The sequence below is a fragment of the Citrus sinensis genome, chromosome 9 (genome assembly GCF_022201045.2).
Source record: "Citrus sinensis cultivar Valencia sweet orange chromosome 9, DVS_A1.0, whole genome shotgun sequence".
NCBI lineage: Eukaryota > Viridiplantae > Streptophyta > Magnoliopsida > Sapindales > Rutaceae > Citrus > Citrus sinensis.
The window spans coordinates 25,533,619-25,559,273 of NC_068564.1; the positions used below are offsets into that span (position 1 = coordinate 25,533,619).

The 25,655-nt window shown below is 32.5% G+C and overlaps 5 protein-coding genes and 1 non-coding gene across 7 annotated transcripts; 5 read left to right on the plus strand and 1 right to left on the minus strand.

Moving 5' to 3' along the window:
* The first annotated feature begins 2,610 nt into the window (after positions 1 to 2,610).
* LOC102610272 (21.7 kDa class VI heat shock protein) lies at positions 2,611 to 3,612 on the plus strand. Its single transcript, XM_006475235.4, has 2 exons — positions 2,611 to 3,053; positions 3,230 to 3,612. The coding sequence occupies exons 1-2, from the start codon at positions 2,747 to 2,749 to the stop codon at positions 3,517 to 3,519; spliced, it is 597 nt and encodes a 198-aa protein (XP_006475298.1). The 5' UTR covers positions 2,611 to 2,746; the 3' UTR covers positions 3,520 to 3,612.
* A 509-nt stretch (positions 3,613 to 4,121) lies between these two features.
* Positions 4,122 to 4,194, plus strand: TRNAA-AGC (transfer RNA alanine (anticodon AGC)). Its single transcript has one exon. It is a non-coding gene; the product is annotated as a tRNA-Ala (tRNA).
* A 4,561-nt stretch (positions 4,195 to 8,755) lies between these two features.
* Positions 8,756 to 15,272, plus strand: LOC102610885 (kinesin-like protein KIN-14N). Of its 2 annotated transcripts, none has more exons than XM_006475238.4 (17): positions 8,756 to 9,008; positions 9,340 to 9,591; positions 9,699 to 9,843; positions 9,922 to 10,031; positions 10,132 to 10,251; positions 10,376 to 10,579; positions 11,567 to 11,743; positions 11,829 to 11,903; positions 12,013 to 12,159; positions 12,235 to 12,373; positions 12,464 to 12,573; positions 12,909 to 13,070; positions 13,166 to 13,374; positions 13,729 to 13,810; positions 13,936 to 14,040; positions 14,131 to 14,244; positions 14,803 to 15,272. In XM_006475238.4, the coding sequence occupies exons 1-17, from the start codon at positions 8,937 to 8,939 to the stop codon at positions 14,980 to 14,982; spliced, it is 2,403 nt and encodes an 800-aa protein (XP_006475301.1). In that variant the 5' UTR covers positions 8,756 to 8,936; the 3' UTR covers positions 14,983 to 15,272. The 2 variants fall into 2 exon arrangements, with proteins under 2 accessions (XP_006475301.1, XP_006475300.1); XM_006475237.4 differs by having other exon boundaries at positions 8,757 to 9,008; positions 9,337 to 9,591.
* On the minus strand, positions 15,203 to 16,347 carry LOC102610576 (photosynthetic NDH subunit of lumenal location 3, chloroplastic). Its single transcript, XM_006475236.4, has 3 exons — positions 15,975 to 16,347; positions 15,596 to 15,882; positions 15,203 to 15,509 (listed from the first exon to the last, which is right to left on the minus strand). The coding sequence occupies exons 1-3, from the start codon at positions 16,297 to 16,299 to the stop codon at positions 15,411 to 15,413; spliced, it is 711 nt and encodes a 236-aa protein (XP_006475299.1). The 5' UTR covers positions 16,300 to 16,347; the 3' UTR covers positions 15,203 to 15,410.
* A 2,276-nt stretch (positions 16,348 to 18,623) lies between these two features.
* LOC102577957 (thioredoxin-like protein CXXS1) lies at positions 18,624 to 20,680 on the plus strand. Its single transcript, XM_006475239.4, has 3 exons — positions 18,624 to 18,931; positions 19,138 to 19,260; positions 20,235 to 20,680. Exons 1-3 carry the CDS (start codon positions 18,821 to 18,823, stop codon positions 20,385 to 20,387), a joined length of 387 nt encoding a protein of 128 aa, XP_006475302.1. The 5' UTR covers positions 18,624 to 18,820; the 3' UTR covers positions 20,388 to 20,680.
* A 2,123-nt stretch (positions 20,681 to 22,803) lies between these two features.
* On the plus strand, positions 22,804 to 25,621 carry LOC102611674 (transcription factor ILR3). Its single transcript, XM_006475240.3, has 5 exons — positions 22,804 to 23,078; positions 24,180 to 24,239; positions 24,641 to 24,718; positions 24,832 to 24,994; positions 25,167 to 25,621. The coding sequence occupies exons 1-5, from the start codon at positions 22,936 to 22,938 to the stop codon at positions 25,431 to 25,433; spliced, it is 711 nt and encodes a 236-aa protein (XP_006475303.1). The 5' UTR covers positions 22,804 to 22,935; the 3' UTR covers positions 25,434 to 25,621.
* The last annotated feature ends 34 nt before the right edge of the window (positions 25,622 to 25,655 follow it).

Genomic DNA, 25,655 nt, shown 5'->3' on the forward strand with positions numbered 1-25,655 from the left:
TAAACAAATAAATGAATATAATTTAATTTTTTTTTAGTATCAACTATTTTTCTTGTTAGCCTATCAATCTCTTTCAATTTTGAAAATTTGTTATTAGAACCCACCTATGTAATGTAAACATCAAATTAAATTTTAAGTGTCATAAGATTCATTGAAGAAAAATCATTTTGATAAACTCAATAAGATAAAATAATTTCTTTTTTTTTTTGTGTGAGGAGAGTTAGCGTGCAACGAATCTCAAAATAACAATTTCTTTGTGGGTCGAAAGTTAAACATAAATACTTAATATTTTGATTATTTTTTTAATTTTAATAGGGACTTTTATGATAAATGAGGTAAATATTAAATTAAATTTATAAATTTTGAAAAGCCCCACTAGTCCCAACATGGCACCGCCTACGCATATGATGATATTCAAGTTGTGAAGTACCGTAGCCAGCCTAAAAATAAAAATATATTAGAATAAATTTATCTCTATTAGTTTATCATGTAATGTATTATCTAACTATCAATTGAGTAGATTTTAATCTCGCGTTTATAAAAAAAAATGATTATAATTTTGTATAATTAGTAATTTTTATTATTTTACAGTCTGCATCATCAACGGATTCAACGCGTTTTCGAATTGCCGTCATTTCCTCTATTTCATTTCTTTAATTTCATTTCCTTAATTATGATTAAAGAAAAGTAGAAAACTCACAATGATTTTAAATAATTTATGTTTAAATATCTTGGAAAGTGTTGTTAAAAAATTTACAGCTATCGAAAGCAATTTTACCTGTAATTATTTAAATGTTATTAAACAAAAAATTATTATGTTAATTAACATCAAACCTACCTTACATGTTCATGGATATCATATTTCTTATTATTATTATTATTATTATTATTAAATTATCATTGTTTACAAATTACTTTATCCTCCGAGCTCATTAATCATTAAATCTCATGAAATCCATTTACCAACAAAGTAGGCTTAGACTTCCAGATTGGACAATTGTTTTAAGACTGAAAACTTCAAATCCCAACTGCTATTTGGAAAATTGAACTTATTCTAGAACTTTATTTTTTGAAAATTGAAACATCAAACGTACTAGCATACCTAACACGTACTTAATAAGTGAAGTAATTACTTCTCTTCTTCACATATTAAAAGATAGAAAAATCTTTTACTCGTTATCGTTTAGTTCAATTAGTAAAATCTCTTGAATGATACAAAAGATCTAGAAATTGAATCTGCAAACATAAGTGATGAGAAAATTTTAAAAATAAAAGAGGTCAAGGATCCTACCGTCACCAGACGATAAATTGACAAACTCAAAAGTAAATCGTGGTTGTGATGTCTCTCAACTAGCTATTATATGTTGGTTGATGATTACTAATTATTTTTTATATGTTCCTCAATAATATTTGTATAGTTTCTATCTTTAATAAAAAATTAATGTAAGTAATAATTTAAAATATAAATTTAGTCTCACGACTATGTTATGTGTAATACATTACCACTACTGTACATTTCATTCCATTCGATTTTATACAATCCATACAATTGCCATAATAGCACTGACCTTTTATCAAGATAACAAAGGCGAACAACAGGCAGGCTTATCTGGCCATACCATGCAACATTCAAAATGGCTTATGCCCTTTTTTTTTCTTTTTTTTTTTTCTTTTTGGCCTATGGCCAGAAATTAAAGCGCAATCAAGTTGATACTAATCATGCTTTTATAAAAAGTTGCTCGGCAGATGCCACATACAAGATGCATTAATGCAGTGCACAAAGCTCCCTTTAAAGTAATCAAAAAAACCAAGTGGTGGTGAAAAGGAGAGCATATGAAGACCATATATAATTAAATACAAATAAAGAGGGCCAATGAAAAAACATGACAACATGCCCCCATACTTTACAAATGTTCCTTTCACATAGCTTTTGCATCATTAAATGTCCTTGATATGTCAATTCCATGGATTGAAATTACGTGAGAAAATGGAAACCAAACGGGTGGAAGTGGAACTATACCTGAAAATCTCAGCAAGCCCATTATTAGCAGGAAGTTTAGAAATCTAAGTTTTCTTGGCGTAGCTCAATTAATTAGCCGTGAATGAGCATCAGGCACATAATAAAATATCTTTCTTGCTAGAGCTAGGCCCTCGTCAACTAATAGAGGGAAATGAGATTGCATGCCTTGGTCATCTGAGTTCAAGTAATTTGGAGGCAATAATTGATCTTTAGTGGGTGAGGTTTTCTGATCTCCATTTAAATCTTTTAAAGAATGTTTAAAAATTTACTAAATAAACCATGTCTTTCAGTTGTGAAAGTTAGATGATTTTTGCTTTTAATTTTTCCTGAAGTTTCTGGTGTGTTGAAATTGTATGGATGGCAAGGCTTGATGGTGAGTGCTCAAGGAATTCTGCTTTGGAAAATTCACGAAGATTCTCATCTCATGGCAATCAAAGCGTGCACTTCAAATCTATCACATTACCTCCTCCTATTGAACAGACTAAGTCAGTGGTCGCCAGATGGCACTGATACATGCCCAATCTGCAAGCAAAAAATTCCATTTTTTTTTTCCAATGATCAAACCGTGGAAGAAACAATATTCCATTTTACTTTATGGCCCTCCAAATATTCCAAGAGAATTTGTCCACTGCTTTTCCAAAAGCATTTTCAGCACCATATAAAAGCAAACAAACAACACGCCTCTCCCAAGGAAAATTTTTGCAATTTTCGGTCTTCTAGTCTGGAATGACTAGTTGCATAAAGCTTGAAGTTCATACAGATGATCGCACTCCGCATAAATGGATTGTTGCATTAGGCGAAGACGTGTTCAGAAGATTTCTCTCCCAGGGAAATCCCGCTGTGCATAAGGCATTTGGCGATGGCTCTCTGTTCAGTCCATTGTTGTTCGGAAAATTCTTTGATCCATCTGATGCCTTTCCTCTCTGGGAATTTGAGTCAGATGTTTTGTTATCTCATCTTCAGAGCACTGGCCAGAGTTCTGTTGATTGGCTTCAGACAGACCAAGCTTATGTGCTAAAAGCAGAACTGCCGGGTAAATGTTTAAGCACATTTTCTTTTCCCCCAGTCTTTAAATTATACACGGTTACTTGGAACAGAAGAAACCTAAGGAGTTGTTTTTGCTATGGGTTTAAAAATCAGAAGCAAGTCAAGTACTGGTTTTGTACTCTTTAAAGACTAAACTCCCTTTCTTTGATTGTTGCAAAGCAGGAGTTGGGAAAAACCAAGTGCAAGTCTCTGTCGAAAATGGGAAGATTGTGGAAATTTCTGGGCAGTGGAAGGAGCAGAGAGATCCGAGGGCAAAGGACTGGAGAAGTGGCCATTGGTGGGAACATGGATTTGTTCGGAGGCTTGAGCTGCCGGAAGATGCAGACTGGAGGAAAACAGAAGCGTATTTGAGTAACGACGTGTTTCTGGAAATCAGAATTCCCAAGAATCCTTCAACTTGTGATATTTCCCACGGAAATGGTGCCGCGACAAAAAATTCTGAAGCAATGTAAGTTTGAGGAGGGTGATACATTCTGCTACTTGAAAAACAAAATCTTGACAAAAATGAAAAATATTACATGATTATAGTACTTAACATTTACTGACTACATGTGTAAGATTATTTGTATAGTCCATACTATTGTTAATTCCAGCTAGCAAAGAGTAGATGAAGGATTGACGAACAGTAATTATAATAGAATAAGGACCATTTCTAAAATGGTAACTTGTCAAAGGAGCTAGCGATCACCATTGAAAGGGCAAACATTTCCACCAGACAGAAGTGACCCTCTTTCCCCTCTCTGAATACAGGCCAGAACTTTAGCCTTCTGTGTTATCTAGCAGTTGCATGAGGATTAGATATGCAGAACCAACAAAAAAGGAAGAATAGAAGCCATGCCAACTAATTGTGAGTTGTTCAATGGGCTGGTCTCCACAGTATTAGGATCAATTTTCCCATTATTTGACAGCCTATGTGAATGTCAAAATTATACAGTTACATAAACATTGATTATTTGTTTTAGTAGGTTACCCAAATATGAATAGCGGGGGAGGTATGTAGCTGAAAATTTTAACTTAACAAATTTATTTAACACATGTCACATCCAACATAAAAGGGGATGTAGCTCAGATGGTAGAGCGCTCGCTTAGCATGCGAGAGGTACGGGGATCGATACCCCGCATCTCCAATTTTCCTCTCTTTTTTTTGTCCTTTTCAAATCTTTTGTTTTTGGGCCCAATCTAATGGGCTGAAGGCCCATTATGAGTTCTACATAGTGGTTAAAAGAAGGAAAACTCGAGGCCCAAGCTCCGTTTTTCCCTTCCGATTTTTGTTTTTCATACTTTTAAGGTTTCACACTTTGGCTACGGTTGATATAACTTTTAAAATAGTTTATTTAAGTAAAAGTTTTATTAATGAAGTTTTTACAAGTAGTATTTTTACCAAAAAAATATTTAGTTGTCTAGTTGTTAATGAGAGTTTTTATTAAAAATTATAAAATTATAAAATTATAAAATTACTTTAATAGGTAAATTATTTAAAATTATGTTATGAAAAAAATGAAATAAGATTATAAAATAAGTAAAAGATATTTTAAAATTTTAGAAAAACTTTTACACCTCCACCTTCAATCTCTACCTCCAAAAGCCCGAAATTTAAATTTTTGTTAGTAAAAGCAAAATAGTTAACTTAATCATCAAAAGCTCTACTTATAAAGTAATCAAACAACAACAAAAAATTTGAACATAGCTTATGAAATTAAATAAGTAGTTGTGACCATTTAAATAAGTTATATTAAACAGACATTTATTAAGAGTTGAAACTATTTTAAAAAAAATCCTTTTCTTATCCCATCATTTCCCACTTCAATTATTATCTTTTAATTACATTTAATATTATATATATGCAATCAAAAGCCTACTGAAATCTCTTAATAAGCTCTATGAAGCATTCTGGATATTAAGTTCAAAATCTACCAATTTTTTTAAAAATATTTAAAAGAAAATCAAAATTTATTTAAATAGGATGTTTGGGTGTAGAATAATTGAGAAGCTAATAGTTGTAGGAGGAGGCCTCTTTTTCAATCACAGATTGAACAGTGCCACTTGTACACACATTATTAAATAATACAAGTTCCATCATAAAAGCCCAAATCTAATGAAGTTGGGTAATGAATTCCTCCAAATTTCTTGCAGGCCAACCATCTTGTTCCAAAACGTGGTCCAAAATCATAAAAGCTAGAACCAATAAACAAAATACAGCACCCAATTGTAGCCACAACCGGCCAAGGTACCAATAAATACTGCCCTAGGATTCCTCCACATATCTAAAACTTTGCCATGTGCTTGTTTTCTTGAGCTGTAAATTTATCAAACACAAAAGACAAGATTAGATTATATAAGATATCTGATCCCATGAATTAACACACATTGTGTGATTCAAAGCTCAGTTAGTTTCTTTGACTCGCTATTATGTGATTCCCCAATTGTATATTATTTCCTCATCAACTTACCTATATATATTAATATTTGATTAACCCAAAGTATCTAAGAGAGATTTAATTAGTTTAAGGAGTGTGACTTGGGAAATATCAAGACTCTTTTCAGCACTCAACTTTTATTTTTTTACATTTCATGTTCTACATTAATATATAACTCGATAAGTTTAATATTGTTGTTAGTGTTCGACCTTACATTCAGTCATTTACATATATAAATTAAATTTAGAATGTCTTAATTAATACTTATTTTACAATCACCTTTATTATTGAATTAAGACAAAACTTCGTCACGTGTCACTTACTTAAATTGAAGCTTTTTTTCCTTAATAATTAATATACTAATATTACCTTAACAATATTAATTAGTTAGTATATCCTTACCCCTATTATATATGGTTACTATTTTGCCCCCTAAATTAGTTCGAGTTTATTTGTTCTCATTTCTTACACAAGATGTGCAATTTAATTAGTTTAAAGCATCTCTAACTTTTAAAGTATATTACTTGATGACTTGTAACAGCTGATCACCAAGAGTACAAAACGTTCTCCACACAATCAATTATAGTCTTAACAAGACCTAATAGTTTTGTAGTGTTTAGCCATGCATGCAAATATATAAAACTCACCATGGGGAAGCATCCAACTAAATTATGGTAGCTTTCATAATATTTATGTTGAAACAAGTAAAAGCACAACATTGCTTAACAAAGAGGCAATTTATAACCAAGGAAAAATCTCACCTAGTTTACATATGATATTTCTTAATTTTGTTGTCACCTCAAATATCCATTAGTCTCTCATACACATAATACTCTACATTATATTCATGGACTATCAAAATCAACAAATTATCATAACTTTTACCTGTAAAAAAAAAAGGAAATATTATCTTATTAATTGCCAATTACCTATAACAAGAAGACAAGCCATGAACATCATCAATTAAGATTCAAGAACACATATTTGAATCAAGAAAGAAAGATGCCTGGTCTTTGTTCAATTAGGTGAAGGCGTAAAACAGGTTGTAACCTACATTTATAAGCTGGAAAGTGACCATTCAGCACATCAATTTATCACTACATATATACACTTATCTTTTTAAATGGAAGTTTTAGTTCAACAAGTTTGGCACAAAACTTTTCATATCTGTAACTAAATATGAAAAGAGTTTTTTTTTTTTTTTTTTGATTTAAGGATAGGATACATTCACAGCCATGCATGGAACATGTTAACATGCATGCAAAGTGTTAAAAAAAATTAAAAAATAAAAATAAAAACATCTGGATATGGGTATGTAAATGGGTAATGAAGAAGCCTCCAAGAATGAGTACAAGAAATTAAACACATCACCACATGAATGCAGCAGGGTACCAAAAACAAAATAGATATGTCAACAACTTGTTACTGTACCATGTGGGATGGTTACTTTAAATCTTTTTTTTTTTTTTCTCTCCATATTTGTGAGTGTTTCCCTTTAAAGAAAGAGTGAAAGAAAAGTTTTCAGGGAAAATTTTTATGTAAAGGTGAAAAATTCTTGGCACCCATTTGACGCAAGAAAAAAATACCAGTTAATTATTTCCACAGATCAGCCTGCAAAGGTAAAAGTTTTGCGGAAGTAATGGCTTTATTTGGTATAGAAACAACAAAGAGAGAAGAATTTTTTTTTTTTTTCACCTTTTTGAAGCTATCGAGTCTTGTTATTTAAGGCTTTTAGAGACTGGAAATTTAAGTTTATGGGTTTGTTATTACCTACCAAATACTATTTCATAAGAGTCTGACACTTAGTTTATTAATTCAGCTAAATAATTAATTAATATGTGCATCTCATTAATTAATAGTTTTATACATATTCAGAGCTTAGCTACCTAATCTTACCAAGAATGAATCAAAAGTAGTTCATTAATAGATGAATAAAATTCTACTTGATTTTTTAACTTAATTTTATGTTGATGCTTTAATTCTTTCTTGTATAAAAAACGTTAAGTTGACATAATCAAGTCAATCAACTATTTTTCTTATCTAAATATTTACCTATTCATCAAATATTTGATTGTGTACAACCATTTTTATAGGCCGGCCCCAAACTGTATCAATCATTTTCTATACTTCAACGACAACAAACTAAGTAACTAATATTACAGAATTATTTTTTTTCTTTTTCTAATTAATGTATGTGGTTGTCCAATAGATTGTAACCCTAATAGAAAATAATTCCCCCAAATTTTATTAATTGAAGCACAGCTAGGCTTTTTATTGATAAATCTTCAAGAAAGGCCGGAAATGAATTTTTTTTTTTTAATTTTGGTTTTTATTAGTGCTTTGGATTAGACTTAATTTGTGCACAATGTCACATAATTATATAAATTCTTTCTTTCAATAAATTATTAGCAAAAGTTGAATGTAGTAAATATTAAATTCTTAACTTTATTAAATTAAAAAACACCACCATATTCATTGGAGTCCACATCTATGATGCATAGCTTAGACAACTTTTTTTTAAAAAATATTTTTTAATAACGTGCTATGTCAATGAATCTAAAATTACTACAATCAATTACCATAGGACCATTTGTCCTTGTATGGACAATCTATCATCATTGCAAGAAATAACAAGCAAAATGATTGTAACATTCTTTATTTTACTCTTAAAAAAATAAAAAAAATAATGAAAAAGAATCTTTATAATTCAAAATTTTATTTAGTTTAATAGCCTAAGATTCAAGTAAATATGGAATCTAGATTGCCTGCTAATTACATGAAATATTCTTTTGAAAAACATTTATACATTATATATATATATATATATATATATATATATATATATATATATATATATATATATATATATATATATATATATAGTTATATATAATTATGATTTGGCTTTTATTAGATTGTTCACTAAACATTAATCAATTAAACCAACATAATTGAGTATACATTAATACGTGCCAGTGTCTAATTTTGTACTAAACCTACTCTGATCCATTCTTTGAGGAGTTGCTTAGTTAAGAATGGACATCTTTGCCCCATCAACAAACACTCAATATCAGCCAAACAGGCCCTTCAATGGGAGGGTATTATTGTCATTACGTACACCTACAGTCGCTTTCACATAGCGCACCGCCTGCTCTCATTTTAAAAATGCAAAATTTAAAACCCAACGGTAAAATATTGAATAATCGAAAGACACATTTACCAAAAATAACCCCAGAGTCTATAATATTCAAATATTTTGAAAAAAGAATTCATTTCTCTATCCGTCAGTCTCAGTAGCAGCAGGGACACTGCAGCGCTTCTTCTTCATCATCCAGCCATCCATCAGTCGTCATCTTCCTGATCGTAAAAGCAACGGCTATGATTAGCTTTCGGTAGCTTCGTTTGCAATCAATGACCCCACTTTCCTGAAAACCCAAAAAATAAAAACCTTCATGGCTTCTAATAACCAGAACAAGCCTCCAGTTCTTAGCAACAACATAACAAAAGCAAGCCCTTCCTCCAATGTAAGTAATTTTTTAACTGAAAAAAAAAATTTCAACATCTGGGTTTCGTTCCTTTTGATTTTCTTGTTAATGGGTTCTCTTTGATTTCCTTAATTACGGTTAAACATTTGATTTTTTTTTGTCCTCATTTTATTGTAAATTCTTCAATTTTCTTGAAAGTGGGTACTTTTTCATTTTGCCTTTTCAAGTGAAGTATGCTAATGGTGTGGTTATTCATTTTCAAGAGTCAAGACTTGATTTTATTTAATCTTTTTTTTTATCATTTTAGTATTGTTATCTAAAATCTTTCCTTTTTTGTGTTATTTTATTTTATTTTATTTTTGTTAAGAAGAAGAAGCTCGGTGTTGATGAGGTGACTTGTGACAAAGAGCAAAAGTTTGGAGCCGAAAAAATGGTTGGCACAGCAAATAATGCAAGGATCCGGCAAGCTTTTTCTGTGGTAAATGGGATCCAGGATCTTGGCTTGAGTAGCAATCCGGCAAGCAATGCGGGTTCTGAATGCGGTACCATTGAATTTACAAGAGAGGATGTTGAGGCTTTATTGAGTGAGAAAATGAGATACAAGAACAAGTTCAATTACAAGGTTAGTTCAACTTAATATATATATATTTTTTTTGTGGGGGGTTTTCGAGTATAATTATAATGAAGTTAAGATGGGAAATAATTTAATTGCTTGGTTCGGAAATGTAGGAGAGATGCGAGAATATGATGGACTACATAAAGAGGCTTAGACTTTGCATTAAGTGGTTTCAAGAGCTAGAGGGAGACTATGCATTTGAGCATGAGAGACTGAGGAATGCACTGGAATTGAGTGAACAAAAATGTGCTGAGATGGGTATGATCGATTTCTTTCATTTTTAGTGTCTCCGTATTTATGCTGTTTGCAAATGCTAATTGATGTGCTTGGATATAGAGCTGGCTTTGAGAAACAAGGAAGAGGAACTCAATTTGATAATTGTGGAGTTGAGAAAGAGTTTTGCTTCTTTACAAGAGAAACTTGCAAAAGAAGAATCAGATAAGTTGGTGAGAGGACTAGATTCTGAATTCAATGTGGTTTGTGAGAATTTGTTCCTTCTTGGTATTTGTTAAAAGAAGTGATTAACTTTCTCATATCAACAATTAGGCGGCACTTGATTCTCTTGCAAGAGAGAAAGAGACAAGACTTAATATGGAGAGATCACATGCCTCTCTCTCAGAAGACCTTGGAAAAGCACAAGAGGAGCTCCAAAGTGCTAATCAAAGGGTAATACAGCAAATGTATTTCTAATTCATCAAAGTTCTTTTCTTGCCCTATTTGCCTTTGCCTTTTGATTTTGTTATAAGTTTATCCTGGTTAATCTGTGATGCGGAATTGTTGAACTCTGCAGATAGCGTCAATAAATGATATGTACAAGCTATTACAGGAGTACAACTCAAGCTTACAGCACTACAATACTAAACTCCAGAAAGATATTGATGCGGCCCATGAATCAATTAAGCGTGGAGAGAAAGAAAAATCTGCTATCGTGGAAAATCTAAGCACCTTAAGGGGTCAATATATATCATTGCAAGAACAACTGTCTACATATAAAGTGAGTTTTTATTCCTGATCCCATCTTCTCTTGCATGGTTCCAGATATGGGACACTGTAGAATGCTTGAGATATATTTGGGGATTGTGATTCTTAATGCTCTTTTAAGAGAACATTAGTTGCAAATTTTTCATAGTGAATCTGTCTTTGTTGTTTGTTGCACTTGGAAGGTAGCATTGTTGAAAATTTCTATAAGCACCCTTCGCTCAATGAATGATGAATGGTATATATGGCTTTTACCTGCATTATTCTTCAACCATGCAGAATTAAATTATGATGTTATAATTAATTTTTTAAATTTGAAGGAAGACTCTCATACTAATTTACAAATGTTGTACTTTCCATGAGAATAGAGGAACGCGTTAGAAGACGGAAACATTTCAAGAGAGGCTGAAATTAAGAATAAAACCCATTTTTTCTGAATCTTATGCATTGACATTAATTGATTTGGTGATAAGGTGGCCCAACAAGTGGCACATTTAGGAAATTTGCTTGAAGATTACTAGAAGTTAGATTATCATGTGATTCTTTTTGAAGAAAATTACTATTTAGACGTAAAAAGTAAAAATTTTTAGTAAACTGGAAATTCTATTTTTTTCAATAAGGAATATCAATTTTGTAATGTGGTTACAAGAATTAACTTGGACCAAGGAAGAGGATCAAGGGGTTGAGGAATAGTTCTATTTAAACCGGTAATTGAACATAACAACCAACTGCTCTATAAGGAAAATGGCTAAAAATCATCTAGAAAGTGAACATTATATGCCAAGTACATGATCGTTTGGGTCATGTCCTTAATGAACTTAAAAAACATTATTAGCAATATATTTCCTTAGATTTGGTGAAGTTTTTTGAGCCATGTCTTTAATTTGTAGTTGAATGTATCTGAGTTTTGGTCGTTTGTATAATAAATTTAAGTTCGATTATTAGACTATTTTGATATTCATTTTTTTCATTACTTAAAATTTATATCTTTCAAAATTTCTAGGCTTCTCAAGATGAGGCTATGAGACAGAAAGATGCTTTGGTGCATGAAGTTGCATCCATGAGGGTAGAGCTGCAGCAAGTTAGAGATGATCGTGATCACCAACTGTCGCAAGTGCAAGCTTTAACAGCTGAAGTAATTAAGTACAAGGAGTTGGCAGTAAGCTCAGAAGATCTAGAGGTTTGTTTTAACCTTTGATTTGTTTTAACTCTGGGAATGTGTATTTCTCTTTATATTATATTGAGATGTTGGCTTTCTTTTACAGGCAAGATGTGCTTCACAAAGTAACCAGATTAGGTCATTATCAGATCAGCTTGCAGCTGCAGAGGAAAAATTGGAGGTTTTGCCATAAATCCAGCAAAATTTTTATACATGAGTTATACTCTGATGTCACTATGTCATTCTATTCATTGTCCTTGGTGTTATAACTACATTTATACTCCTGATAGGTGTCTGACTTATCTGCATTGGAGACAAAGACAGAATTTGAAGGGCAAAAGAAACTCATAAATGAGTTACGGAATCATTTGGAAGATGCAGAATATAAACTCATTGAAGGAGAGAAGCTGCGTAAAAGATTACATAATACCATCTTGGTAATATTCTCACACTTAAAATTACAAGCTGAAATATCAGACACATTTACCGAAAAGAAATCTCTTATGTTACAGGAACTCAAGGGGAACATTCGTGTATTCTGTAGAGTGCGGCCTCTATTGCCTGATGATAGTTCTGGTAGTGAAGGAAAACTGATATCATATCCTACAACAACTGAAGCTCTTGGACGGGGCATTGATATAATGCAAAATGGTAGGTTTTAGGTTGTGCCATTATGCCTTTCTTTTTAATTCAATTGAATTTTGAAAATAAAAACTCATGTTGTGAATTCACTTTTGTCAGGCCAAAAACATTCTTTCTCGTTTGATAGAGTTTTTATGCCTGATGAATCGCAAGAGGATGTATTTGTAGAAATTTCTCAGCTTGTTCAAAGTGCTCTTGATGGGTACAAGGTGTTTTTTCTACTTCAAGTTTCTTCTCATATTTAGTAAATGTATGGATGTGGTCATGCAACGTGCTGCTGTGATACCTTTTTGTGTTATTTTAGCTATCTAGCATTTTTCCTTTACTTTTTTTTGCGGTCTTTTTGAGAACACTCAGATATGTTCTCTAGTTGTGCATTTGCTAAAAACAGAGAAAAAGGGTAGAGTATATCCTTCAGGTTTTATATACCTGCTACATTCAAATATGCAAGTTCCATAACACACTTTTCTATCACACTTATTTACTCAGTTTATCTCTAGTAAAATACATGCTTTAAGAGATGATAGTTTTTTATTCTTTTCAGGTTTGTATTTTTGCCTATGGTCAAACAGGTTCGGGTAAAACCTACACCATGATGGGGAAACCAGGGCATCCAGATCTAAAAGGTTTGATACCACGTTCATTAGAACAGATATTTCAAACTAGGCAATCTCTTCTATCTCAAGGCTGGAAATATGAAATGCAGGTAAGCATTATCATCTTACTGATCTTGGTAGTATAGCTCTTTGTTTGTCTACTTGAACAAAACATTTTGAACTCATTTTTTCCAAACATGTGCAGGTGTCCATGTTGGAAATATACAATGAAACAATCCGGGATCTGTTATCAACAAACAGAGATGCATCACGACTGGAGAATGCTTGTAATGGAAAACAGTATGCAATTAAACATGATGCAAACGGAAACACGCATGTGACTGACCTTACTGTTGTGGACGTCTGCAGTACTAAGGAGGTTTCCTACCTTTTAGATAGGGCTGCACACAGCAGGTAACAATTCTAGAATATGCATGCTTTCACTGGTGATGCTGATATTTTAAGAGTAGTTCAGAAGTATATCAGGGCTGCTGTTTCATTATCTGTATTGAGTTTTATGTTCAATTTTTCTATTTTGTATTTTTCCATGGTTAATATTTTGTCAAATACATAGCCTTTTTAATGGTATATCAGCTTGTTAGATGTGACGAAACTTTTGGCAAATGGTGATTGTTGGTTGGGGGAAGAAAGAATTTTCATATTTTGGGAAATAGACTCAAATATGGCATATTTGAGCTTCATCTAAGTCTACTAACATATTTTATTCAATTAAGAGGACTTCTAATGAAGAGTTTTGTATCTGTTTAGGTCTGTAGGCAAGACCCAGATGAACGAGCAATCATCAAGAAGTCACTTTGTCTTCACGTTGCGGATATCCGGTCTTAATGAGGTATATCACCCTTTTCCTTTTAACATCCGCATGCGTTGATGCCCTTCTGCTCTCGCATTATCTAATGTGCTGTGACCATAAATGTAATATTTTATTAATTAGCTGTTGTTTTCATAATTGACTAGAGCACCGAACAACAAGTACAAGGTATCCTAAATCTGATTGATCTTGCTGGAAGTGAGCGTCTTTCAAAGAGTGGCTCAACTGGGGACCGACTGAAAGAAACTCAAGTAATTTATTAGTTGTTACAAATTCGCTTCTGTTATTTGTTGTAATATGCATGTTAGGTTGCTAATGATCTTTTTTCCACTTGTGTATAGGCCATTAATAAAAGTTTGTCATCTTTAAGTGATGTCATATTTGCCTTGGCAAAGAAGGAGAAGAAGGAAGACCATGTACCATTTAGGAACTCAAAGTTAACTTATCTTCTTCAGGTAAGCTTGTGGTACATATGAATTATTGAGTTAAAATTTTCAATCTGTAAACTATTTTTTATTAGCTTGTACATAGTTTTATCTTTTAATAAAGACGTGGCTTAATGCAGAAAAATATGCATAATTTTTTTTAAAAAAATTATTTATATCACAATTAAACTTCCAAAGATGAATTTAATTAAGATATAGCTTTTCTATATCATCCTTTAATCTTATAACTTTTCTCTGGTGGAAGCAGACCATTCGCTCATACAAGAGTGAAATGTTCTATTGTTGCCTTAAAACTCAGCTTAAAGCAGGAAAAATGAATGGCATCCTTTTTTTTTCTTTTTTTTTTTAATACCATTGTTTGCTACAAGCTTTTCTTAAAACCTTACGATTACCGTGAATGCTTTTAGACAAAATCACGAACTTTGTAAATTTATCAAAGCTGGAGACTATTTCTTCTAGGAGATCCTTCGTGCATTTTCTGATTTTAATCCATTGTGTTGTGGACAAAATATAGCTTTACTCGTCCCATGATTTTTACTAATATTCTTTGAATCAATTGTCAACCAGCCTTGTTTAGGCGGGGACTCAAAGACATTGATGTTTGTGAATATATCTCCTGAAGCATCCTCAGTGGGTGAGTCACTTTGCTCGCTACGGTTTGCAGCAAGGGTTAATGCTTGTGAGATAGGGACTCCTCGGCGCCAAACTAGCATGAGGTCTTCAGAATCTCGCCTGAGCCTCGGCTAATATTCAGCTAATATTCCATAACACAACATTGAGATCGACCCTTTTTTTTTCCTTCTCCACTTGAGGTGTATCTAGTAACTAGAAAATGAGAGTTGTATTGTGATTCTAACAGGAGTTGCTTTTGTATAGTAAAAAAATCATTGCATTTGTATCCTTTTAGCTCTGAGATTGATTTCTCTAACATTTCGCTTACAAAATTCAATGTATCAACGAAGAATACTATCTAAATTTTATGTATGTGATTGCACCCTTTATTATTGAATCAGAAAATGACTCCGTATCGAATAGAATCTCACAGCTCAGTGTTTTAACTGAGACGCAACATATATTTGAAAGCAAAAGAAAGTTGATTGAGCATTGCACAAATTTAGCAGTCACTTGAACTACCTGATGATTTTGCCAACAAGGAATTATAAGATTCTGCAGATTTACGCCATTCGATCCATAACCTCATGAAGAATAACAGCAGTATCTGCATAAGTTGATTGTGTCTGTGGGAAATTTTTGGTACTCACGGCAACTTCAAGCTGTCAACATATCAAAACTTTTAGTCTTAGAAGAAGTTGCCAAAAGCTTCAGGTTAAAGAACATAACTCAAGTCAAGTTCGTGTACCTTCTCAAAACTTTCAAATAATCTGTTAGCCAAATCAGTGAGAGGTTGCTTATCAGTGGGTGCTGCTGCGGAGATGACGTTGTCAAAATCATAGTACATGAAAGTAGATTTGAGTCTCAAATACTTTCTCACATAATTAAGAGTATCTGGTCCAATCAAATCTGCCATTGCCAGCAGGTCAAATGCATATCTTTTTAGCCTATGAATCCTGCCTTTGGTTCCAATATTTGCAATATAGATTGCTTTCTTTAGAAAAGAACGTGTGCCCGTTTTCTCATTAGCAATATCTGAATAACAAGCATGAAAATAAGCACTTCCAGCAAAGCAAAAGTGTGGCAAAATAGCAGAAGCAGAAAGAATTGGCAAATTGCTTTCTTACTGTTGTATACAGGAGGTACAGGTAAAGGGCCAGTGACCCAGAGGCCATTATCCTCAGCAAGGGAGACTCCATTGGTAGAAGTGCTTCCAATAAGTGCTAAAGAGGCAAGGCCTAGTGACACTCTTCTTGTAATTTGTGCCTGGTCTTGAAAGTTTTCTGCTTTGTGGCCTAGAAGTCCAATTATTTTAGCTCTCTTTTGGAATTTTTGAAACTTAGGCAGGTTTGGGACGGCTGGTAAGGTTTCAGAAACACCATTTAAGTTTGCCAAATGAGCCATTGATGATGAATTTTGAGTGAGAGTGGCAGTTTTTGAGCTTATGATCATAGAGTAACCATCGGCGGGTTTCAGTTAGTTATATCCGTTTCTAAGTGCTGGCTTCTACTGACCACCAGAAGCATATCCTCATTTTGAGGGTAGTGTGGTCATTTGGTGAGTGCCAATTTTCCGTTTGAATTATTTCTATAAATCAGGCCTATTTTTTTTTTATATTTTCAAAGGGTAAGTTTTAGATTAGCCCCTATTCAAAAAAAAGTTTTGGATTAGCCCATTGTGAAATGACAATTTTGAAAGGGTGGGTTATTTGAACTTAATAAAACACTTATTAAACTGATTTACTTAATAAACTTACTTAAAAATTTAAAAAATTTATGTTTTGTTTACAAACCCATTTTAATACCCAATATATCCTTAATGAAATTAATACAATTTCTGCATCTTTCTCCTCTAATTCTTAATTTTCACAATTTCATACGTACATCTTCTCTTAAAAGTTATACAGGTACTATGTGAAATCGCTGACCATGAAATATTATGCTAGAGGACAACAATTAAAACTTAAACAATATATGTACTTAGCATTTACTTTCATTCATGGCTAATTTCTTTTATACATTAAAAAAGCTTGACTGGGAGAGAGAATTTTAGTTAATCCCAAAAGATTTGATAAGAAAAAAATTATCCGCTGAATACAAGCCTTCACCAATATGAAATTTTTGGCCAAATCAAAATATATAACAACTTCATACAATCTTAAAGATGGAGCAGCAGGGAGTTGTTTTTTTGTTTAATTATTGTGTTTAGGCTACAATAGTAATATAGTTAGGGTTCCTTTAGCAATAAAGAATTTAATTAAAAAATGGGTCTAATGAACATTTTGGAGGGTTTAAATAGTCCTATCTACTTTCAAAATAATTTAAAATTATTGTAACTTTACTTTTCTCCATTGTTGTTCAAAGGATAAGGAAAAAATCAGGGTAGGTTGATAAAAATTTTTTATCTTCTTTAAAAAAAACGAAAGATAAGTTGAAATTTATAATAATTTAATTTAGACAGTATTTCAAAATCTATCATCTCAGGAGGAAATAATACAAAATTAACCAATTCTCATAACAATTTTTTTTTTTGGGGGTTCCTTGTGCGAGGAAATGACAAACTTACCTAATTTTTTTTTTTTAATTTTTGAAAGAACAAATTTATATAAATTGGAATCACTAAACTTGGTATAAACTCTATAATAATCTATACTTCTTTGTCAAACATCTGGTTGTACTTTGGAAATTAAAACTGAAGCATATCAATTACGATTCTTATTCGATATTAACAACCATCCAACTGAAAAAAGAATAGATAATGATGTACAAAGACATATATATATTAGGATGAGGATGAATCCTTTTCTAATGTGAATATTTACATCTTATAAAATAATAAATTATGTGTCAAAGTTGTTAGTTATTAGCCAATAACAATAAAAATAACAAATTATGTATCAAAGTTTGCTATTTATTGTTGTCATCGACTAGTTGCCAATATTTATTTTATAATAATGCAAATGTCCGCACCTAAGAATTATTATTGTTGGAAAATATGGTATACAAAGTGGAGAAAACGTTAATCCAGATGTGAAAGCAGCATATAGTTTCATGTTTTCTGTTCTCTAAAGTTTGTCCTCTAAAATTTGCTTGATGTTTACCAGTTCTAAAATCAGATATATTTTGTTACTCCTTTCCCATATCAAAAAAATTAAAGAAATATTTTCACCAGTGTGTTACTGTTCACAAGTTACAAAAAGAATTATTATTATTAGCGATAATGATAAACAATCCTTAATCTTTGATGTGGACCTTGTCGGCAAAACTTCAAGGGATATGGTTGGCCAAATCCCACTTCCGTATATACATGTAGTTTTCTAGAAACTAAGTATCAGAAAGAAAGAAAAAAGAGACTCTATCCTAATACAAGATCATGATTCGTTGAATCCTAGCACAAGATTATGATTTAGTTGATTATCTTCAGTTTTCACAAGAATACGACAATTAATTACTAAATAATTTTTCATTATCGGAATTGGCTCATTAATTCTCACGGTGAAAGCAAGTGGTCATGAGTTTTAAGACTAAAAGAATACGTTTAAATTCGCAGTGGGGCATAATTAATGTGGAAAAAAATAAGAATAATTATTAGGAGTTTATTTATTTTTGAAAGAAAGAAACAAAAATCGTGAAAACAATGAACCAAAATAATGCATGATTAATTATGGGGACCAGAGAACCGGATAATGCAAAACCCTCAAGCATATATTATAGATTATTAGGTGTGAAAAGTGGGTCATGCTTAGCTTTATAAATCCATTCCATCATATCATTCATTCTTATAAAAAAATAAAATAGAAGAATCATTGAAAGAAAGTGAAGAACAATTAGGAGCCTCTCATAAAAACACATAGCTGAACAGCCATTAATATTATTCTCTATTGATTGCAACTTTTTGGTTTCTTCTCTCATCTATAGATAAGAATACATAAGAAAATTTAAAAAAAAAAAAAAGAAAGCAGAAGAAAGAAAAGATGCAAGGCAATGGCAATGAAGCACAGCTAATGAAGTCCAGAGTTGCCAGAGTAAATTCAGAGAAGTCATGGGATTTATTTATCACCAAAGCTACCAACCAAGGCTGCCCTGTAAGTGCTCTTTTAATTATTTATTAATTCGCTCATGCTTGCAAACTTGCCACTATAGATATTGACGAATATTAATAGTTATTGGCAACTTTTTTACTCTCTTTTTTTCCCTTGTTGTGGCAGGAGATAATATTGTATTTGATGATGAAAAACTGCATATAATTTCTAAGTTATTATTCCAAACAACTTTTTTGTGAATTATGCAGGTTGTGGTGCATTTTACCGCAGCATGGTGCATGCCATCAGTGGCTATGAATCATTTCTTTGAAGAACTTGCCTCGACCTATCAAGATATTCTATTTCTATCAGTCGATGTGGATGAAGTTAAGGTAATTGTTAATTATCTGTTCAAAAGTTTTTAAATTATGCCGACAACTTTATTTTATAATAATTTTTTTTTGTTGTTTATTAAATATTTCTCAAAAGACTTGAAATATTGTCTTATCAAAGCATTTTTAATATTAGACTGAATAATGGATACTTCCAAATAACATTTTATCATATGCTGTAATGGGCTGTGACGAGCTCTCTTTCTTCTTCATTAATTTATCCTTTTTTTTTTTTATAGAAGCAAAAAACAAAAGCAAATGCAAATGCATCTCTAATCATTAATGTAGATTATAGGGAACAAGTCCATGTTTAACAAAAAATTGTAATTCGGGATTTGTTAGTTGTTTATTAAACATTTCTCAAAAGACTTGAAATATTTTATCTTATCAAAGCATTTTTTACATTAGACTGAATAATAAATACTTCTAAATAACATGTTATCATTTGCTGTAATGGGCGTGACAAGCTCTCTTTATTCTTGATTAATTTATCAATTTTTTATAGAAACAAAAAACAAAAGCAAATGCAAATGCATCTCTAATCATTGATGTATATTGGAGGGAACAAGTCCCCGTGAAATAGAATTTACTATTATAAACCACATACTATTTTTTTTTAATCCATAAACGTGTCTGACAATGATTGGAACTGGTGTCGTGTGAGATGTGACTTGTTTTTTTTTTTTTTTTTAATTTTTGCAGCAATTATATTATTTAGGTAAAGTAAAGCTTATCCATGCACACAATTTGGAATAAACTATGAATTGAACAGAACCAATAATTATTTGAGAGTTGTGATGACCACACACCCACTCCTTGTTGACTGACTTGTATAATTATATATCATTCTTTAGGCAATGTGAAAAAGGTGGCTAATGAGAGGTAATATCGCATGATTCTTATTTTGATCGTGTTAAATACATCATGCATGTCGTTTATTCTAACAATGATTTTTTTTTTAAATAATTAATTAGGTGGTAGCATCAAAGATGGAGATAAAGGCCATGCCAACATTTATATTGATGAAGGAAGGAGCTTTGGTTGATAAGCTTGTGGGTGCCAATCCTCAAGCGATAAGAAAAATGATTAATGGTTTTATTCACTCCGTTCGGTTACACAAAAACTAGCTAGTTGAAATTTATTAGACATGTATGCTTTTTTTTGTTGGTGTTTCATAAGGTTTGGGGTGAGAATTGTTTGAAGAAAATTATGGAAGTTTGCAAGAATTGTTAGCTAGTGAGATTAGTTGGGATGTCAATAAGACTAGTTGGGGTGTCTTTGATTTCATATTTTGTGGGTTTGATTACTTGCTTGTTTCATTTTTAAAATTATCAATGGCATTCTTTGAGAATGTACGTATTGAAAAAAACTTAAACCCATTCAATAACATTTCATGCATGTACACCTTGAAGCTTGATCATTTTCTTTTTTTAGATAAATTGTATAATTAAAAAAAATCATTCAATATGTCATATATTAGAAATTCTAGAGCTCCAAGCTTTATATACAAATGACGTAGCATTATAGTATTGACTAGATGTAAAGATTTCGTTACCTCCATAAGTATTTTATGTGTCACTTAACCAACAATAAATTGAATCAATTTGTATAAACAGTCTGTGGCACTTACATTACTCATTATACAAACCACATCATACTAAGAGATATTTGTTTGTTTAACTGATTAAGAGTGCGTTTGGGATTGATGTTAGGTAGTTGTAGTTTAAAAGTTTCAATATTAAAGTGTTTGGTAAACATTAGTTGTTGTAATTTATTAGCTATATTGATATAATTTTTCACTTGTATAATGAAAGTTTTATTATATATTTAATAATTTTAAAAATATTATTATAAAAAATTTAAATCTACTACATATTATTAACTTTTGTTTAATAATTACATATTATTTTCTACAGCAGGTACAACTTAAAAATTACAGTACATCAATCCCACATGGGACCTAACTACTCTAAAATACAAAATGTGTGATGAATCTCATTCAATCATTCACTAGCAATTAACATTTCATTCATCATCACCTAAAAATTATGTGGAGAGGGTTTCGGTGAATATGATATGCGGCCAATGAACCTAGCTAGTCGATGTTCATAAGAAATAAAAAATGCAAATGATGCAAAAAGCAAAACATGAGCTGCCAATACCATATCAATCAGTTGCATTGTTGAGGGTTACCACCTACCACTTCCTAGATAAATTATTATTATTATATGAACAGAAACATTTGATAGAGAGATAAATGACTTCGCAAGTAAATTGGAGTGACTTTTAGTTTTTTTTTTCTTTTTTCTTAAGTTGCCATTTGAATTTAAATCTTGATGACAGTAGGGATTAAAAAACCAATTTAGAATTTGGCCACCCAACTGAAAAAAAAAAATAGATAAGTTCAAATTTGAATAAAAAGACATTACAGATGATTAAAATAGTACATATTAGATGAATATTTGGGCCTGTGATCTCTAGGCCTGAGGCCCATGGGCCCGTTACTCGGTTTTGGAATTTGTTTGTGGGACCCACCTCATCCTTTAGGGCAGCCAAACAGGTAAGAGCATAATATTTAAGTCCACTGATCCCCTACCATGACTATTCGATCACATCCTTGTTGCCCAATAGACTAACTACACGTCATTGTTCTTGTACTTATAATCTCCACACACTTTAAAGTGAAAAGTGTGCAGCGAGCAGCAAGTATCCACACTGTGTTGTCATGTTGACAGTCTCACAATCATGCTCCACGTTGACATAAAATCCTAATGATCATCATCAATTGCTTTCACGGGACGTATCCAATCAACTTGCTTTTCTATATGCAAGGAGTAAACCCATCTTACGAAAGCTTTGAGTTGATTGATGGATGGTGTTGATGCAAACCCAAAAAAAAAAAAAAATTTTTTTTATTACTTTATTAAAAAAATTACATATATTTTTTAATTTGTGACTTCGATATGAGTTCATGTGATCGAACTTTGTCATCTTAACTTTAAATTAATTAATTACTTTTTTAACATATTTTACATTTTGAAGAGTCTCCCATAAATAATGATATTGATGTTTCTCTCTAAAAATAATTAATTACTTTTTCAACATATTTTACATTTTGAAGAGTCTCCCATAAATAATGATATTGATGTTTCTCTCTAAAAGTGAAGTATTACACTATCAGCACATTTTCACGGATCAGGCTACGGTGCAATTGTAGCACCGTGCCACAGTTGTATTTAGCCATTGAATGCAGTTAGATTGGTGAGGTCTACTAACGTCCAACGACTAGATGTAACTGTGACACGATACCACAGTTACACTTAAAGTTTCCCTCATTTTCACATCCCACGAATTCGATATATTGCTTAAAATAGTACAAAAAATTAAAGGTCATTGAACAAATAAAAAATAATATAAAAAAATAGAAATAAAATGATGATATAGTAAATTGCAACTAGGCTTTAGGTGTCAGCCCAAGATGAAGCCCAAGCCCAAGAGTTAGAAAAAAAAGAATCACTGTTTACACGCACGCCACCACCGGCCACTACAATTCCCTCAAAAATTCTACACGCAGATTCCCCATTCTCCTCTTTCTTCGAAACTCAACCGCTGTTTGTTTCCCAGGAAAATTTCTCTCCGCCGGAAAACCCATAAATATTATCCTGGAAATTCAAAATGGTTTCTCCGGAAAATACGAATTGGCTATTAGATTACCCCTTGATCGACGATATCACTGTCCCTGATGGCAATTTCTCCGTTTCCGCTTCGGGTTTCACTTGGACCGTTCAGCCGCCAATTAACGGGCCGTCAAATGGCTGGTACTTATAGGCAGAAAAAGAAATGGCTTTTACGTATTTTTGTTATGGGTTTATTTTAATTTACTATGTCTTTTATTAACTAATCAATTAGGTTTTCTTTTGTGTAAGTTGTTTTCCAATTTGAAATTATCACAAAAATTTTTTGTGAAAATTTGTTCTATTGGGTCCATTCTTGTTGGAGAGAGTATAGAGTTGAAAATTTGAGGTCAAATGGAGCTAAATGTTGATGTAACAGGCTGATTTCAATTATTCTTTTATTAATTTTGGTTAGCTTGTATAGTATATATGCTATGTTATATTTGTGTTATTAATTTTAGGGCATTTTCTTGTTGATTTTATCATTGTACTTGTCCAGTGTATGTGGAATTTTGCGGTTTCTTGCACTGCTAGATTCTTTTCTCATTTCTGATTAGGTTTATGTGAATGCTCTCATGCCATATGCGGTAGTTTGTAATTTCTTTTTCTGAATGAGATAACCTCCATTCCATCCTGTTCCAATTTTATGGTAGAATTCCAGGCCACCTGATGCAGCATAAATGAAGTTACTTTATTGCTGTTTTTGGTGCGGAATTGGATATTAGTAGAACTCAAATTGTTGGTTCGTTGTGCTTTTGTAGAAGCTCATCTCCACTTCTGTGCATCGTGATTATAATGGATGAATTTCATTCTCTGCACTCTACTTAAATGTTTATATTTTTTGGTATTTAAGGCAGAAGCTAATATTGTTCGAATAATACTCATGTTTATGTTTTGAGGCTTGAACTGAGTTTGTAAGTGATGCTTTATTGTTCTGTCCTAGTTATCAAATAATTGTTTCTGAGATGGGAAAAATGGTGGTTAGATGTAGTATTTGCTAATCTTTAGAATTTGATTGATACCAGTTCTGAATGTGTTGGTGGAAGGAGTAAGATGCTAGCTTTTCAGCTCCATTTTTGTCTCAAACCATGGAAAGTTTGTTTTGCGTCCCAAATGCTTAGGCTGAGATCCTGATTTGCATGATATCAACATAATGCATCAGTATAATTAACTGCAGTACATGCATTTCTTTTTGTAGTTTGTCCTGTAACTTGTTTTTGTTTGTCTGACATGATCTGTTTGTAGTGTGGAAATTGATTCTGCATTTGGGGATTCAAATGGTCTCAAGGAAAGCTCAAAAAAGAGGTAAACAATTTCTCTTGTCATTTTTCATTCCCTTTCTTCTCTGTTTATTGCCTTACCCTAATATTTGTCAGCTGTTTATAAATTGTGAGCTACGGATTTTACAGAATTGTTCCATAATTGGATCTATAGGATCCAGAATTGGATATACTGAATGCAAATTGTTTTGAGATGTTCACTCTTTCTTGAGCATTCTATAGAGCTGTAGTAATTTGCAATCAGTGTGGTCACATCTTGAGCCATTTGGGTTCTCGTATAGTCAGGAACTTGTGGAATCTAGATTTTAATCAGATGCCAAGCGGGTTAAATTTTATGGGTCATTATGCCTCAACGAGACCATAAAGTTTGTACCAATATATATTTTTATTAATAATATTATCTCTCTTCCAATATTCCTGCTGCAGGGTTAGATCAGAATCATGTGGGTCTTCTAGCTCCAAGGCGTGCAGGGAAAAGTTGCGTAGGGATCGTCTTAATGACAAGTATTATCTTGTTCTCTCTCTCTCTCTCTCTCTCTCTCTCACACACACACACACACACACACACACACTCTCACACACAAGCTTGAATGTCCAATATTTGGATTGATTTGCAGGTTTGTGGAGTTAGCCTCTATCTTAGAGCCTGGAAGGCCCCCCAAAACAGATAAGGCAGCTATTCTGATTGATGCCGTCCGGATGGTGACTCAATTACGCAGTGAAGCCCAGAAGTTGAAGGACTCAAATTCAAGTCTCCAGGAGAAGATCAAAGAGTTGAAGGCAAGTCTGCCTTAATTTTCGTGGGAACTTTGTGGATGAAATGTTGTTGTCTCAAGGCTTTATTTCTGTCTGTTCTCTCGTTTGTGTATTGTTTTGATATCTGGAAAAGGGACAAGGAAATTTAAAGTTACATTTGTGACAGATACATTAAGCAACCTTTTCTCTTATGTAGGCTGAGAAGAATGAGCTTCGTGATGAGAAGCAGAGGCTAAAGGCAGAGAAAGAGAAGATAGAGCAGCAACTCAAAGCTATGAGCACACAACCCAGTTTCTTAACTCCTCCTCCTGCAATCCCTGCTGCATTTGCTGCCCAAGGCCAAGCACCTGGAAACAAGCTGATGCCTTTCATCAGCTACCCTGGAGTCGCAATGTGGCAATTCATGCCTCCTGCTGCAGTGGATACCTCACAGGATCATGTACTCCGTCCTCCGGTTGCTTAAGTATGCAACCTACAATGATTTGGGTTTGCAATTTGCACCCAACAAGTGTATTCGTTTTATCATTGTTCTCTGACTGTATTAGTTTTTCCGAAGTCTTTAATGATTGGTGGGTGACTGTATTTGAATCTCTCTGTCCTATGGATTGTTGCTGGCTTTTGCATGTAAATTTCAATAAGTTCGTCTGGCAATCCTTGTTTCAATTTTGGAGACCTACATAGTTTG

Bases quoted from the DNA above. Each gene is read 5' to 3' on its own strand.
- LOC102577957 (XM_006475239.4), top strand. From the start codon at position 18,821: ATGCAAGGCAATGGCAATGAAGCACAGCTAATGAAGTCCAGAGTTGCC. The intron at 18,932-19,137 runs GTAAGTGCTCTT...TGAATTATGCAG, and splicing joins CTACCAACCAAGGCTGCCCT to GTTGTGGTGCATTTTACCGC. The intron at 19,261-20,234 runs GTAATTGTTAAT...ATAATTAATTAG, and splicing joins TCGATGTGGATGAAGTTAAG to GTGGTAGCATCAAAGATGGA.
- LOC102610272 (XM_006475235.4), top strand. From the start codon at position 2,747: ATGACTAGTTGCATAAAGCTTGAAGTTCATACAGATGATCGCACTCCG. The intron at 3,054-3,229 runs GTAAATGTTTAA...GTTGCAAAGCAG, and splicing joins GCTAAAAGCAGAACTGCCGG to GAGTTGGGAAAAACCAAGTG.
- LOC102610885 (XM_006475237.4), top strand. From the start codon at position 8,937: ATGGCTTCTAATAACCAGAACAAGCCTCCAGTTCTTAGCAACAACATA. The intron at 10,032-10,131 runs GTGAGAGGACTA...ATCAACAATTAG, and splicing joins AAGAAGAATCAGATAAGTTG to GCGGCACTTGATTCTCTTGC. The intron at 10,580-11,566 runs GTGAGTTTTTAT...CAAAATTTCTAG, and splicing joins AACAACTGTCTACATATAAA to GCTTCTCAAGATGAGGCTAT.
- LOC102611674 (XM_006475240.3), top strand. From the start codon at position 22,936: ATGGTTTCTCCGGAAAATACGAATTGGCTATTAGATTACCCCTTGATC. The intron at 23,079-24,179 runs GTACTTATAGGC...ATCTGTTTGTAG, and splicing joins AACGGGCCGTCAAATGGCTG to TGTGGAAATTGATTCTGCAT. The intron at 24,719-24,831 runs GTATTATCTTGT...ATTGATTTGCAG, and splicing joins AGGGATCGTCTTAATGACAA to GTTTGTGGAGTTAGCCTCTA.
- LOC102610576 (XM_006475236.4), bottom strand. From the start codon at position 16,299: ATGATCATAAGCTCAAAAACTGCCACTCTCACTCAAAATTCATCATCA. The intron at 15,883-15,974 runs GTAAGAAAGCAA...CTTGTTATTCAG, and splicing joins TGTACCTCCTGTATACAACA to ATATTGCTAATGAGAAAACG. The intron at 15,510-15,595 runs GTACACGAACTT...ATATGTTGACAG, and splicing joins TATTTGAAAGTTTTGAGAAG to CTTGAAGTTGCCGTGAGTAC.